The 14,851-nt window shown below is 44.9% G+C and overlaps 2 protein-coding genes across 2 annotated transcripts in view; one reads left to right on the top strand and one right to left on the bottom strand.

Annotated features, from left to right (window-relative positions):
- The window catches only part of MED12L (mediator complex subunit 12L), a 265,350-nt gene that overhangs the window by 85,384 nt on the left and 165,115 nt on the right, over positions 1-14,851 (top strand). The gene's annotated exons all lie outside the window — the stretch shown is intronic.
- GPR171 (G protein-coupled receptor 171) lies at positions 2,483-7,842 on the bottom strand. The gene is made up of 2 exons (XM_081302597.1): positions 7,747-7,842; positions 2,483-3,867 (listed from the first exon to the last, which is right to left on the bottom strand). Exon 2 carries the CDS (start codon positions 3,812-3,814, stop codon positions 2,855-2,857), a length of 960 nt encoding a protein of 319 aa, XP_081158723.1. The 5' UTR covers positions 3,815-3,867; positions 7,747-7,842; the 3' UTR covers positions 2,483-2,854.

Here is a 14,851-nt window from a genome sequence, read left to right as displayed (position 1 = left end):
AACAAAGAGAGATAAATAAAGCTAATATGGCATAATGTTGCCCATGGCAGGGGCTTTCCTGTGGTGCTCCTGGGAAAGCAGAGCTTTGCATCTGGGCACTGAGCAGGGCATAGGGCATGAGCTTCTCCATTCCACTGCTCCCGTGGCTGCACCTAGATTTGGGCATCCTAATGACTGGTCTACTTCCCTTAGAAGAGAAAGCATTGTGATTTCAGGGGCCAGGTCCATGATGAGTCCAGACATAAGGAAACTGTAATGCGATCCTAGCAGAAGTGCTTGTACAATTGGTGTTTAGGTCATAGCATTTAAAAAAATTCTTATTACTATTTTCGTACCGGGAATTAAACACAGGTTGCTTTATCGCAGAGCTACACCCTTGATCCTTTCATTTTTTTTTTTTTTTTTTTGAGACAGGGTCTTCCTACTTTGCTTAGGATCTCACAAAGTTGCTGAGGCTGGCCTTGAACTTGTGGTCCTCCTGTCTAATGCTTCTGAGTCACTGGGAGCACAGGAGTGGGCCACTGCACCTGGCAAGATGTAGCATTTTTAACAGCTCTCCACCACTGATTGTCCTGAGTCACCCTTACCACGAGTACAATCTGGAGACGTCGGGGGAAGTAGAGTGTGCTAGGACGATCAGTGCTGCTGCCGAGAATGTGGCTCCGTTCCTTCAAAGAAAGGGGAAGTCTGACGACCCACCATGCTTGTGAGGAGAAGGCCAAGAACTTGGGGATTCTTTTCACTCTAGTGTGGCCCCAGTGAATAAAGACCAAGGGGGAGGAAAGGGGTTGCCTGGCGGTCCATAGACACACACCAGCTTCATGTACACTGCTGCACAGATGCCATTTTGATCTGCCCATCAGCAAGTCTGTCGTTCAGGCCACCAGCATGCACAGGTGTTCTCCAGCCTGGACATTGGCCTGTGATGCTGATGGCGTTGCTGTCCTTGTTACCTGCAGGCCAGATGTGTCCAGACTTACCTTGTTACACATTTTTTAGTAGACACTTTCTGCATTTTGTCATTTATAATTCATTTCAGACTCAGAAAATATATTTGCAAAATTGTAGACAAGAGTTTCAGATTTTAGAAAAGGATGCAAAAATGAGTTCAGAATTGGACATGACACCCAGGGCCACTGTTTCTTAACCATGCCAGACGATGCGGTCTGCTGCCAGCTGTTGGTCAGGGTTTGACTAATGATGCTGAGGGCTGAGGCTCACATGTGCTTGCCAAACTTTCCCACCCTCCTCCGACTGACTGCTGTTTACTGCCATGTGCTGAGGCCTACCTGTATCACTGGCCATGGAGAGAATTTGATCAGAGCCAGGACCCTGAGCACTGGAGTCTCCTGTACTTCAAATAGCCTGCCCCACGTGGGGCAGGCTCATCTCCCTGGGCCCGAGCTGGCCACTGGTCCAGCCCTTGTGTCCTTTATATGGCCTGCTCTGTGGCGCTGCTGTGTCTGTTTTAAGGCCATCTGGAGCTAAAAATTTTTCCATACCTTCCACATGAGTTTCTGGTTTGGAAATGATAGTTTCAATACCTAGTATAATCTAATAACTCCTTTTGAAAATGAAATAGGGCCTGTGTGTTATCATAGTATGACAAAATAAAAACATGAAATCACTAGATTTATTATTACAATAGGAAGCCTTTGTAATTTACTGATTGAATATAAGCATATGTAACACATTAAAATTATCCTTGAATTTTCAAGTTTTTTTAATAAATAAAAGCTTTATATATATATATATATATATATATATATATATATATATATATATATATATATATATATTAGTTGTCAATGGAACTTTATTTTATGTATATGCAGTGCTGAGAATTGAACCCAGGGCCTCACACATGCTAGGCAAGTGCTCTACCACTGATCCACAACCCCAAACCCCAAAGCTCTTAGCTATTAGAAAGAGTTTGATGTTAAAACCTGGAGGAGGGGCTTGGGCTGTAGCTCAGTGGCAGAGCGCTTGCCTAGCATGCATGAGACCCTGGGTTCGATCCTTAGCACCACATAAAAATAAACAAAATAAAGGCATGCTGTCCATATATAACTACCAAAAAAAAAAATTTAAAAAAATAAAAACCTGGAAGAGTAGCAGACTGAAGGATTACTGTTTTTTAAATAATGAATTCAAAATAAATCGGGCAACAGGTGGTTTTGTATACATTTTTTTTTTTTTTTGGTCTTTTAAAGTTATCTGAAGTCCTTTTTTTTTTTTTTTTTTAAATAGCTTTTATTTATTTTTTTTTTTAAAGAGAGAGTGAGAGAGGAGAGAGAGAGAGAGAGAGAATTTTTAATATTTATTTTTTAGTTCTCGGCGGACACAACATCTTTGTTGGTATGTGGTGCTGAGGATCGAACCCGAGCCGCACGCATGCCAGGCGAGCGCGCTACCGCTTGAGCCACATCCCCAGCCCCTATCTGAAGTCCTTTAAAATTGTTTTGCTGAGGGGCTTCTTGGAAATTCACAGGGAGCTTATTTTACTGTTTCATTGGAAAGTTCAGTTCTGGGTAGTTAAATGAATACCTAAGTCTGTGTCATGGACACTTTTTGATTTCAAGGATACTGCACGGATTGACACTGGTTGAACAACACTCTTTGGTTTTCTTGTACAAATATCTGGGCTCAGTAGTTTGACAACTGCAGTAGTAGTATGAGATTGGCTTGCATTTAGAAGTTGGGTTTCTGTGTAAGACAGTCCACATTTGCTTGCTGTCTGTATTTTTTATTACCAAGACCCCTCCCCCCCTTTTTTTTCCCCCGCCTTTCAAAACTGTAAATAGCTTTAAAGGTCCTGTAAAGGAGGAGGCAGTAGCATGAGAAGCCCCACATTTTATACATCATTTTCAGACCTTGTTTTTTCTTTCTGGGCCTTAGTCTCCTTAGGTGAGGCAAATGTCTCAGTGACCTTAGAGCGGAATGCTTTTGAGAGATGATAGTACAGGATGGGGTCAAAGCACAGGTTGGACACTGCCAGGAGCAGCGTGGCCTCCTTGGCTTTGAAGAGCAAGATCCTGGTGGAGCAGTCAGAGATGACCTCCGTCTGGCTGAGGGTGTACGGGATCCGCACAATGTGGTAGGGCAGGAAGCAAACGATGTAGCCTGCCGTTACCAGGAGGATGCTGATGAGGGCCCGTCTCACGTTTGGGTAGTTTTCATTATCTCTGTTTCTGTAGAGTTGTCGAATCACAAGGCAGTTGGATATTAAAATGATGGCTGAGAAATTCAGAAATATTGCTACACATATGAAGTTGGTCAGCAAATGCCAGTTTCTTCCGAATTCATTTTTAAATTCCATGCAGCCTACATTCGGCTTTTCCTGGATGTGTTTGATGGGAATTGCCATGTTGGGGACCATTATAAGAAGGACCATGAGCCACACAACTGTGGAGATCATTTTTGCGAATCCAGGTTCTTGGATGCGGTAGATCTTGCAGCTGTGGATCAGCTGGAGGTAGCGGTCAATGCTGACAAAGGCCAGGAAGATGATGGATAGGTACATGTTAATGTAGATCAGGCAGGCTGTCACTTGGCAGTGGAATATCCTTAGCTTCCATGGTGCCACGCCCAGGTCCACAACAATTTTCACTGGCAACGCCAGAGTGAGCAGGAAATCGGCAGTAAGCAAGTTGATCAGGTAGATGCTCACACACCTGTGATTTGTGGGGGTCTGTGTAAAAGCCCAGGCTGCAAAGCAACTTCCGATAATTCCAATGAGGAAAACCAGATAAAAAAAATAGGTGAAAGGCTCTAGATCTCTGTAAACTGGACAGAAGGACGAGCTGTTCATCATTTTCAGGGAAAGAAAGGATGGTTTCGACCAAAACCAATAAAAACCCAAAGAATCTGTTAACAAGAAAAAGGGGGAAAGGTTAGTAATTAAAATTAGAAACTATTTTCTTTAAAGCCATTTGCATGCATAATGCCCTCTATTTTACAGTTCTTAGGGGGTCCTTTACTAGACTGCGTGACTTGGGGGACTGTCCTGGGTTGGGGCAAGCTTAGGTTTCATTGTCTGATGCTGTGGCCTTGGGGTTTGTTCTGGCCCAGGGTTTTTTTGGGTTCTGATAGCTCTGTTATCACTGCGCAGAGGATGTGAGAGAGCAGAGATTCTGAGAAGTTCAGAGAGGAAGCTGGTGGTGTGACTGTCAGCAAGGCACCCTGGCTTTCTTTTTATGGGCTTTGTAACTCCTCATGCTGGGAGAACCTAAGCGGACAGGATGGCCACAAACCCATTGGATTAGAAAAGTGTTACTTGAAAAGTATAGATCTTTAAAACTGTGTAGCCTGTTAGAACATTTTCAGTACCAAAATTTCATTTCATTTGTCTTTCTAGCAGAGAGAGAGAGAAGGATTAGATTCTGGTCTTGGATGGGTGCTTTTTATCTCCCTCCAGTTACTCCTGTGTCACAGTGGAATATACCTGTGGTGTCCAGCATCGGGTTTGAAGATGTAGTACAAAATGTTATCAGAAACACCCTGCAGCTGTGCGCGGAGGCGCATGCCTATAATCCCAGTGGCTCTGGAGGCTGAGGTAGGAGGATTGTGATTCCAAAGCCAGCCTCAGTAAAAAACGAGGTGCTAAGCAACTCAGACCCTGTCTCTAAATAAAATACAAAAAATAGGGCTGGGGATGTGGCTCAGTGGTTGAGTATCCTTGATTTCAATGCCCGGTACCCAAACAAAAAAAGACCTTGTAAGAAATACTAATTGGACTGTTTTATACAAGTTATACCAAGTTAGCAATGCATTTTTAGGATTTTATTAATATTTTATGCTGAGCATGTGTTGAAGTGTTCTTGGGGGATATTAGGTTTAATATATTAATGAAATTCCTTTCTCCTGTTTCTTCTTACTTGTTAGAATGTCGCTACTAGAAAAACAAACTATTCTTATGGTTTGGTTTTCTGGCTGTTGGGCAGTACTGGTACAGATGTTTCCCTGGCAGTGTTTCCACATAGTTTTGTGAAAGATGTATTTTAGAAGCTTCTGGAACATAGATGTTTGCTCGTTGAGGAAGGCTCTGCTGCCTTAGCATCAGAGCACCTAACCTCACCACCGGTGGTTTTCCTTCTGTGGTAGGTTAGGGGAAGTCAGGAGCCCAGAGCCTGGAATCAGGGTTGAAGACGACATTAAAATCTCACCCTCTGTCCCCACATCCCAAACCTGGTTGGGTTTATTAGGGGGGCCAGGCTGGGTGGGTCCTTTGACAGGGCCACAGGGACTCTTTTCCGGTACTGCTTTTTGCTCTGAGTAGCACCAACTTTTCTTCATTTTAAAAATCATAGTATTACATTTGTGTCTTGGTGGAAAAAAATTATATACAAACGGTTTTCCTTTTTTTGTTAGGTGTGGCGAGAGAATGGTGTTTTACCACTGAACTACATTCCCAGCCCTTTAAAAAAATTTTTATTTTGAGACAGGGTCTCACTAGTAGCTGAGGCTGGCCTTGAACTTGCCCCCCTCTGCCTCAGCCTCCTGAGTCACTGGATTATAGATGTGTGTCATTGTGCCTGATCCATATGTAACCTTTGTAAAAGTTCGAAATACTGCATGTAGTGGCTGACTTAGAAAGTCACATCAGACATCAGTCACATCTCTCTTTAAAACAAAAGGACAGACACATACTTTTGGAAGTCTAAATTTTCTCAAAAACTATTTAATGAACTATTGTGTCAATCTTGGAATGAAACAATATGTGCAAAGAGATTAATAAGATAGTTGCACCTAAAATTCCCTAAGTTAAGGTGTCACTTATAAGGCACACGCCCTTCCCTTTATCTGCCCCAACCAGGGCTTTAGCTCTATGAAAAATGTAATTTTATATCAAACTCAGCCGGGACAGTGGAGCACACACTTTGTGCCTGTTGACGGCTGTATGTGTGCCATGAACCTTCCATCCCTCCTGTGGGATAGCTGTCATTGTCTGTGCTTTGCAGACAGCAGAGTGAGCTGTAATGAGGTTCCCTGGTCATGGTTATGTAGCTCTCAGTTTTAGAGCCAGGACCCCAGTCTGCTCTCAGAAGCTACATTCCACACCACTCCAAAACACTGTCCCCATAATCATCATGGTAAGTAACAGCGGTGAGGGATGTGATGAAGATGCTTAACCGTGCAGCCACCAGTCCTCACAAGACCAGGCCTTACTAGCCATGGCAGGATCGTGTTCTGATGTTCTGAGCAGTGTTCAGGTGAAAGCTGAAGTAAGACATTCACTCTTGACCTTCCCCTGAGCACTAATAAAAGAAGTGTCCACTCTCCGAGCATTTTACGGTTTCATTTTACAATAGGTACATTTAAAAACTAAGCCTAGTTAAACTGAAGTTCCATAACTGAGGTCCCTCCTCTGTCCCTACTACCCACTGCTCCCATGGCTGAGAGGCAGGCCAGGGCCCTGCATGTGCTCAGCATGGGGTCTGCTGCTGTGTCCGCTGCCCATCCCAATTCCCTGTTCAGGTTGGTGGGACCTTCACTGTCTGAGAACAGGTCCTGCTGCCCCGGTACTTTGGCAGGTGATAGAGCTCTGGGATCCCAGGACATCAGTGATGGGCATAACCTTTACTGAGAGCATCTAGTCAGGCGAGGAGACCAAGGTCTGCCTCTTGTGTGTTACTCAAGATTTTGCAGTTTTCAGAGCAGGGTGAGGAGCTGTCCTGGAGCATTGTCTTCTAGGCTCCTTGCCTTTATGCTGGTCCATCCCAACTCCTGCCCATCCCCAATTTCCTTGGTGCCTGGAGTTTTGACGGTTGCCATTTATTTGCACCTTGGAATCATGAGCAGCCTTTTCACCTCTGAGTCCAAAAACTAGTGTCATTGTGCCCTGATCTCACCTCCCACCTGTGCCTTTTGTCTCCTTACGGGGTGGTGGGATTTAGATTTCAGTGCTCCCATTCGAAATGTTACACAGATAGTAGCATCATGGTGTGTGGTGAGCTCCCCGGTGCCTGCACAGTTACATGGCATGTCTTCTCAGTAGACTTATGTGAGAGAGAGAAGAATTAGGATAGTTGGTTTTGATTAACTATTATTCTAATTAGAATTCACTATGTATTTTATAGGTGAGTGATTTATTTAAAATAGACTGCAGCTTTTCAGCCTGAGAACCATGTTTTTATGAAATTCCATCTAGATGTCAATGAAAACGGTTTACTTAGAATTTCCAGTTGTGTTGATTAGAGCTTAAATCATACCTTTCTGACATCCTATGTTCTCTATCACAAATTCAAGAACTAAGTGCCTGATGGATATTTTACCAATCAGTTATGAGCCAGTGGAAATGTCAAGTACTCCAGCCAGTCTAAGGAGAGATCTGCAGTGTCTCCTTTGCCCCCTGTACAGTACCCATGGCTGGCAAAAACCTAGCTGTATCCTCCATGGGAGTCACAGGCAAAGTGTGTGAAATGATCTACAGTATGTTTCTAGAGCAAAGGAAGTTTGAGACTGTTGTGTCCTGCTAGAAAGACCTGTGATATGGCCTTTGTCCAGCCAGTTATAAAACCAAGTGACCAAAGAGTACTGCTCACCAGGCTATTTAGCTTGGTTTGAATTAAACTGTCTTTTTGATACAGATGGATGGGGCATCAGAGAGAACAGAACCATAGAGTAATTTTTAGGCAGGATCTACTTAGAGTTTAATAGTTGGTACTCTGTAAAGACAACCAAGAGTCATCAACTTGCCTTCTGTGGAAAAGCTTTGGATAGATTTAAGTATTTAAAATGACATACCTGGGGGTGTTTTCTCTAGCCTGAGCTGGCCTAGCTCCTCGTCTTCAGAGAAGTGTGAGCTGTTGGGTTAGTTGCAGCAGCAAGAGCCCATTGCCGGGTTCCTGGCTGTACTAAATGTTTCCTGTCCTTTTTGTGTGGTTTTAAAATGTTGCAGATTGACGTAGATGAAACTGTGGTTTGCATGTAGTTTAACTGCATGAAAGCCTCCCGGAGAAGCACGCCCCAGTCAGTTCTACATGTGTTTTCTTAAACAACTCAAATTTGTCATGATTTTCGAGAGAAAAGACTTTCACTTGTCCATTGTGGTACTTAGACTTTATTTTATTTAAAATATTAATATTTAAAATTTTTATATATTTTTAAACTACCCAAGATATAGTCTGTGTCTTCTTGGTTTCAAGAATGGCAGTATTTATGCCTTGAAGGAATTATGAGTTAAAGATGCAGGAAGGTGTTGAAGAAAGACCTCTTCAGTGTACGTAGTAACACTCACCAGTTTACAGCACTTAAAATGTTATTGTTCACATGGTTTTACAGTTTTTCATTCCAGAATATATTGTACCATTTTTTCCAAATCATGAAACTGGAGTGTTTTGTCAGTTTAACTAAACGGCTTCATGAATTGAGACAGTTATTTAGTGGTTAGTAGATTATTGGATTGTCTGGTCAAGTGTCTGTCCTCCTGGAGGCGGGGAAGTGACTACTGAAGTCTGGAAGGAGCCTGGCCTGGAGGGGACCTGGCGGAAGTCCTTGCTCTTGAGGAGCCGCTCATCCTCACCAACAGACCCTTTGCAAGGCACCCTGTTATAAGGCTGCCTTTATGAAAGGCAGCATGAGCTTCTGATCCCAGCCTGTTTTGGGAGCTGGTACGCTGGTCTGAAGTTCACCTGTGAGTGCAGAGTCACGCCTGGGAGGTAACGGTCTGCTTTCTTCCAGTGTCTTATTGTCTTGGTGGGTGCTTTGTTTTCTCTTCTTTTTCTCCTTATAGTTCTTTGTCAGTTTTCTGAATTTAAAAAAAAAAAAATTTAGACCTCTTTAGGATCTAAACCCAATTTCTTGGTATTTTCACTTTAGTTTTTTTTTTTTTTAAGAAAAATTCCCCCCAAAAGACTAGATGAGACGTGTCCAGCTACAGTGAATTTAGGAGGAGGAGTTTGAGGTTGCTCATGGTGATAATGGTCATTTGATTCAGATATTCTGGGCAATCTTCCAAATTCATGTAGTTATAACTATTGCTTTTTTTTTTTTTTAAATATAGACTTACCTATGAGGTAGAAGGAAACTGTTTCTCAAGCTTTGCATTTGATTTCTGATTAAGTACCAAGGTCAACTTTCATTGTAATAGTTGAAGGAAGTGCTCCATCTTTTAGGATGTGTGTGAAGACACATTTGTGAGGTGGGCGCAGTAGTGCCTGCCTATAATTCAAGGGACTCAGGAGGGTTGAGGCAAGAAGACCACAAGTTCAAAGCCAGCCTCAGCAATTTAGCAAGACCCTGTCTCTAAAAAAAAAAAGGGGGGGGGAGAGGGTGGGGGGGTGCGGCTGGGGTTGTGGTTCAGTGGTAGAGTGCTTGCCTAGCATGCGTGAGGCACTGGGTTCAATCCTCAGCACCACATAAACAAAGATGTTGTGTCCACCCAAAACTAAAAAAATAAAAATCAAAAAATTAAAGAAGATCTGGGGTGTGACTTGGTAGTTATGAGCCCTTGGGTTCAATTTCCAGAACAAAAAAAAAAAAAAAAAAAAAACCTCTTGTGGAAGAGTCACATGTGCCAGACAAGTAAGTGAGGAGTTAGGATAGGGCTGTGTCCCTGGGCAGGGGAGGAAACATGGGGTAAGGTGACAGCTAATCCAGTGGCCTGGGCCTGGGATGCCAGGATTTTGGTGAAGTCTGTCTTTTGGTCCTTCCTTCATTTGTCATATTTATATGCTCACTTCCGTGACTTCCCTGGTTTACTTCAGGATCATAGACAGAACTGGAAAGCACAGCAGCTGCTCTGAAGACTTGAAGACCAGGTCTGTTTGTCTGGTTTGGTGCCCGCCTTTCCGTGGGATACGGAGCGTGGAAAGCGCAGCTGTGTTGGGTGGTCGAGGTTGGTCACATGGAGGGTCATCCCAGTGGATCTGTGTTCTTCCCACTGCCTCTGTGGATTTTTAAAAAATATGTATGTTTTAGTTGTTGATGGATCTTTATTATATTTATTTATTAAGGAGCAGTCCTAAGAATCAAACCCAGGGCCTCACACATGCCAGTCAAGTGCTCCCCCAATGAGTCACAACCCCAACCCTTTCCAGGGATTTTTAAAAAAATATATTTATTTTTTAGTTGTAGTTGGACACAATACCTTTATTTTATGTGGTGCTGAGGATGGAACCCAGGGCCTCACACGTGTTAGACGAGCGCTCTACCGCTGAGCCACAACCCCAGCCCCAGGGATTTTTAAAGTACAAGTTCCATCTGAGTTTCCACAACCTGCTCCTTTTTGTTTCATTGAGGACAACTGTTTCTCGGCGTATTCTTGGTTAGCCTTCCAGGAAATGCGTGTTGTCACTGACCTAGTGCTTCACGAGCCCAAGTGGGAAGAAGCGCTGTAAAGTTATTTTTTCCTTACCTCGGTCATGGTTGTACTTTCTATTTAGGAAATGATGTATTTGTTAATTTCATGAACTTTTATGTGTAAGATGAAAAATTGTCCCATAAGTTATGAGTGGAGGAAAAAGGATGTCTTTGTTGTCAGCTCTGTTACCTGTACACTTTTGGTTTTATAGAATATAAATACCAAACACCATTTCAGTGGGAATATTTCTTTTTGATGTATATAATTTTTAAAATTTGCTTTTTAGACCCCCACCACAGCCAGGAATAGGTCTGGGAACTTTTCTTTCTATTTTGGGGGATTGAACCCAGGGACACTATACTACTGAGCCCTTTTTGTGTTTTAATTTTAGACAGGGTCTCACTAAGTTGCTGAGGCCAGCTTTGAACTTGACGATCCTCCTGCCTCAGTCTCCTGAGTCTCTAGGATGATAGAGCCACTGTGTCTGGCTTATTTTCTTAAAAACAAGAAAACCATCCACGAGGCCTGGGAGATTCCACCCTCTACAGATGGGAAAGCTGAGGCGTGGAGAAATTAAGGCCTGCCCAACACCACCCAGCTAGAATCAGCACTCTCACTTACTCTTGTTTATTGGGAAAGAGCTGGGTGGGGACAGACAGTGGTCATTAAGTAGGCCTCAGGTCAGTCCAGGTCCCCTGCTTAGTGTTATGACCACGGGAACGTCAATGCCACTCTTCCCACCTTCCTCATGGAGTTGCATCCTCTGGAATGTGAGCTCAGCTCAAAATAATGTTGCTATGCTTAAAGTATGGAAGATTTTCTTTAAGCATGTACTTTCCTTACCCATTCAGATTAGCTCACTGTTTCCTAATGCTACCTGAGATGCGTGGCTTCAGATACGAGGGTGACTCATGTGATTAGGTAGAGTAGTTTTATTTTTATTATTATTTTTTTTTTTGGTGTGGGGGCGGTCTTGGGGATGGAGCTCAGGGGCACATTACCACTGAGCCACATCTGATGGTGACGACTGCAGACCATGGACAGCAGTGGGCGTGGCAGCAGCAGTGTTTGTGGTTCTCTGCTGGAGGCAGCTCAGGCTCTCTGCTTGAGCCTTACATCACTTTCAGTCATAACAAGAGTCTCTGGCTTGACTTTTTGGCCTGACTTTACATTTTCTTTTGTCGGGACCCAAGAACTGAGGTCCAGAGCTTCAGGTCCCCAATCTCCTGTGATCTGGGTGGCATTACAGGATCTATTAGAGGAAGGGGCTGAGACCCGATCTTGGATGTTCCCAAGGACTGTAATTAGCAAGGTATGGGAGCCCGCTGGGTCAGGAGACGCTAGAAGACAGGAAGCCACTTGGGAGGATTGTAGTCCTGTTGGGCGAGAGGCCGGGAGGGTCTGAAGTCATGGGGGAGGGCTGCGCTGCTGGGAATCTCCGCAGAGGTGAAGTCACCCAGTGGTATGAGCAGAGCCGTGGGAGTCCAGGCCCCAGGGTCAGAGGTGGGGGCAGGCCTGAGGAGGGACCCAGTGGCAGGGAGGAAAGCCAGTGTGGTTTCCTGGCTTACAAGGAAAACCACCACATTGTTGGCTATGGCACAGATTGGTCTTTATTCTGTTCATTTTCAGTAGATACTAAATAATCCTCTAAGCATTTTGTAGGTCATTGGCCAAGATTTTCTGATTAAGGATCTCTCATTTTGAACATCAGTGATTGTGACTCTGGTTTTCTTATTTAAAATTGTGTTCTCCTCTGATATTTGTAATATCAACCAGACCAAAAAACACAGTTGGTCATGTGATTCAGAACTTTCTAGGTGACTGCGTGTTCTTGTTAATGAGCAGGTGGATTTGATGTGGTTTGAAATTGGCTTTTCCTTTACAAATAATGTGAGGATTGGCTTCTCCTTTCAGTCCTAAGCCTCAGAAGGAACTGATAGTCCTTCCTAAAGCCAAAAGTTTAGCATAAACAGAATAGTTAACATCCTACACCCTGCGGGTCAGCCATGGAGACTGTTGGCTTCGACAGGGAGCACGCAGTGATGTCAAGGGACATGAACCGTACAGAGCCCATGCCAGCCACTTTTCTTGGTGTCCTTTTTTTTTTTTTGGTCAGGAGCTGGAATAATAGGACAGTGAGCTCTTCCTTAGGACTTTGCCATGAACTTCCGGGGAGGGTTAGCAGCCCTCAAATGCAGAGGACTGCGGGAGAGGGGAGAGGGGAATGTACCGCCCAGGGCCTGCCTGACTTACACTGGGAGAGTTAGGCTGAGGATCCTGGAGGGGATAATAGCACAAGGTTACCCCTTGTCTAAAGTCCTACATTGCAGGTCCTGAAGGCATTTGAGGCGGTGTGTGGAAGTGGGGAGTGGAGGCTTGGGAGGAAGACATCAGCTGTCTGTGAACCTGGGAGGAGCCTCAGAATCTTGCCATGAGCCCCTTCAAGGAGCAGCAAGTAATCCCGGCAGTGAGGAAAAGCCCCGGGAGTCTGCAGGCTTTCTCAGGGGAATGCTCATCCTGTGTTTTCCTGTTGATCAGATAGTGCCATTCTTCCAAGACACCCCCCACTTCCTCCGTGCTTGTCCTAAAATTTCTGTTGGAAATGCAGTAGTGGGAATGTGGGAATGTAGTCCCTATAAGACCCCAAACTGCTTTGGAAAACACCTTATTTTGTGTAAACATGTCTTTTCTGTAATTATTTTATAAATAACATTTACATTATGAATTTATGGCAGATAAATCAGTGTGACATTTAATTCTTGTGTACAAGTAGTGCTACGAAGAGGTTAAACCTCCTTGCAAACTGCAGGGGAAAGAGAGCCATATTCCATTGAAGTGGTTTTTTTGGGGGCGATGGCCTGATTTGAAATGGTCATCTGCATACCACTCGAGTCTTACAGAGAACAGGTGACCAAAGGGAAGTGGTGGCTCTTCTGCTGAGCACCGCACAGTACAGCTCCCCCAGGCCATAGTGCAGGCCCTGCATGCAGGTCAGCAGCTCCAGGCACCCCGATCCCCTCTGCAGACAATACTCTGTGTGGTAATATGTCCATGCTCTTTGGTGTTATAGGTATTTTTGTACTTGTGGAAAGTTTTTGTCTCCAAAGTTGGGGTAAAAAGATCAGGTGGCGGGCACAGGTTAAAGACAGAATACAGAAATGCAAAGCTTGGTATGAGCATGTTTTCCAGATCATTCTTTTAGATGAAGCCAGTGTATCGAGATTTTCCAATTGATTGGTGTCCCTTCCCTACCATAAGGGAAATCGAGCATGTGCAATACGTCTTACTGGCTGGCATGCCCAGAGCTGGGGACCACGGCTGTAGGCCAGGGTGGACATGGTCTCACACTGTGCCGTTTCTGCAGCTGCCCTGACTCTTTTCATTCAGAGGACGCCCGAGCTTTGTCCGTGGGGTGCCCAAGTGAAGGGTGCACTTCTGGGTTTTACATGTGTATGGTATCCCTTCCAGAAGTTTCTCCAGAGCCTGGGCCTCGCTGTCACATTGAGTCCTGTGCCATCCCAACCTGTGGTCAGTGGACCGAGACCTGCTAATCACCAGGACAGGGAAGTGTGACTTTCACAACAGGAATGTGTACTTGTGTCATCTGAGCAAAGAGGGTGTGGGCAGAGGAGACTTTGGGTGGCCCTGCTGCTGCTACCCGCCTTTGTGGGTAGGTACCATGTGCCACCATCTCACATGATGGTGATCTTTCTGTGACATTTCTTTCTTTCTTTTTTTTTTTTTCTTGTTTCTTTTTCTTTAAATTCCCCGCCCCCTGCTGTCTGCCAGGCCCCTGGCTCTCAGCCCCCACTCCCTTGTCAATGCTGACTCTCTGCCCCCTGCTCCCAGCCCTGCTCCTGCTCTCTGCCCCCTGTCCCCCCACCCCCCACCCTGGCTCACTCCGCCTCCCGGCCTCTCTGTGACATTTCTTGATTCTTCTTATTCCAAATATTCTTTTTATGAAACAGCTTAGAACATTTTTGTGTCAGTACTTGAATTAACTGTGCACCGATGTGGAAACCTCACTTGAGGTAACACAGTGGGGGCTCTTTAGTCAGGAGAGGTGTTTAGTTGTAGTCATAAGCTGCTTTGGGCTCCTACATTTCAGATGTTGCGGAGTGGCTACCCACTTTGCATGGCCAGTTCCAGGGGTGCGTTTTCTTAGTTGTTAGCCCAGCAGTTAAAAAACTGGGTGGTCTTACATCTCCTGTGGAGAATGAGGAAGTGACTGGCTGGAGCTAGGAGCGTCTGCTCTGGGGTGGGCCAGCTCTCAGCTCACCGCCCTCCTGGCTTCCGCTCTTGGCTTGCACCCATTGTAGCCTTCTCTGTCCTCACAGGCACCTTGTCCCCTGCTGCATTGGGCACCCTGAATGCAGGAGGGCTTGTGCACCCACTAGCTACCACGGAGCTGGGAGAGCCCTGCTGTCCATCTGCCCCTGTCCTGCTGACCCTAGGGGTCCCGGCTGCCCGTTGCTGGCAGGGCACCTTTGTTTCCAGATGTTGCTCTGTGCCTACAAGCTGGAACAGGAGCTGCTCCTCTGCTGTGGT

Source organism: Spermophilus citellus, assembly GCF_964194105.1.
Source record: "Spermophilus citellus genome assembly, chromosome: 7".
Classification (NCBI taxonomy): Eukaryota; Metazoa; Chordata; class Mammalia; order Rodentia; family Sciuridae; genus Spermophilus; species Spermophilus citellus.
This window is presented reverse-complemented; position numbering and strand designations above follow the sequence as displayed.

Bases quoted from the DNA above. Each gene is read 5' to 3' on its own strand.
- GPR171 (XM_081302597.1), bottom strand. From the start codon at position 3,814: ATGATGAACAGCTCGTCCTTCTGTCCAGTTTACAGAGATCTAGAGCCT.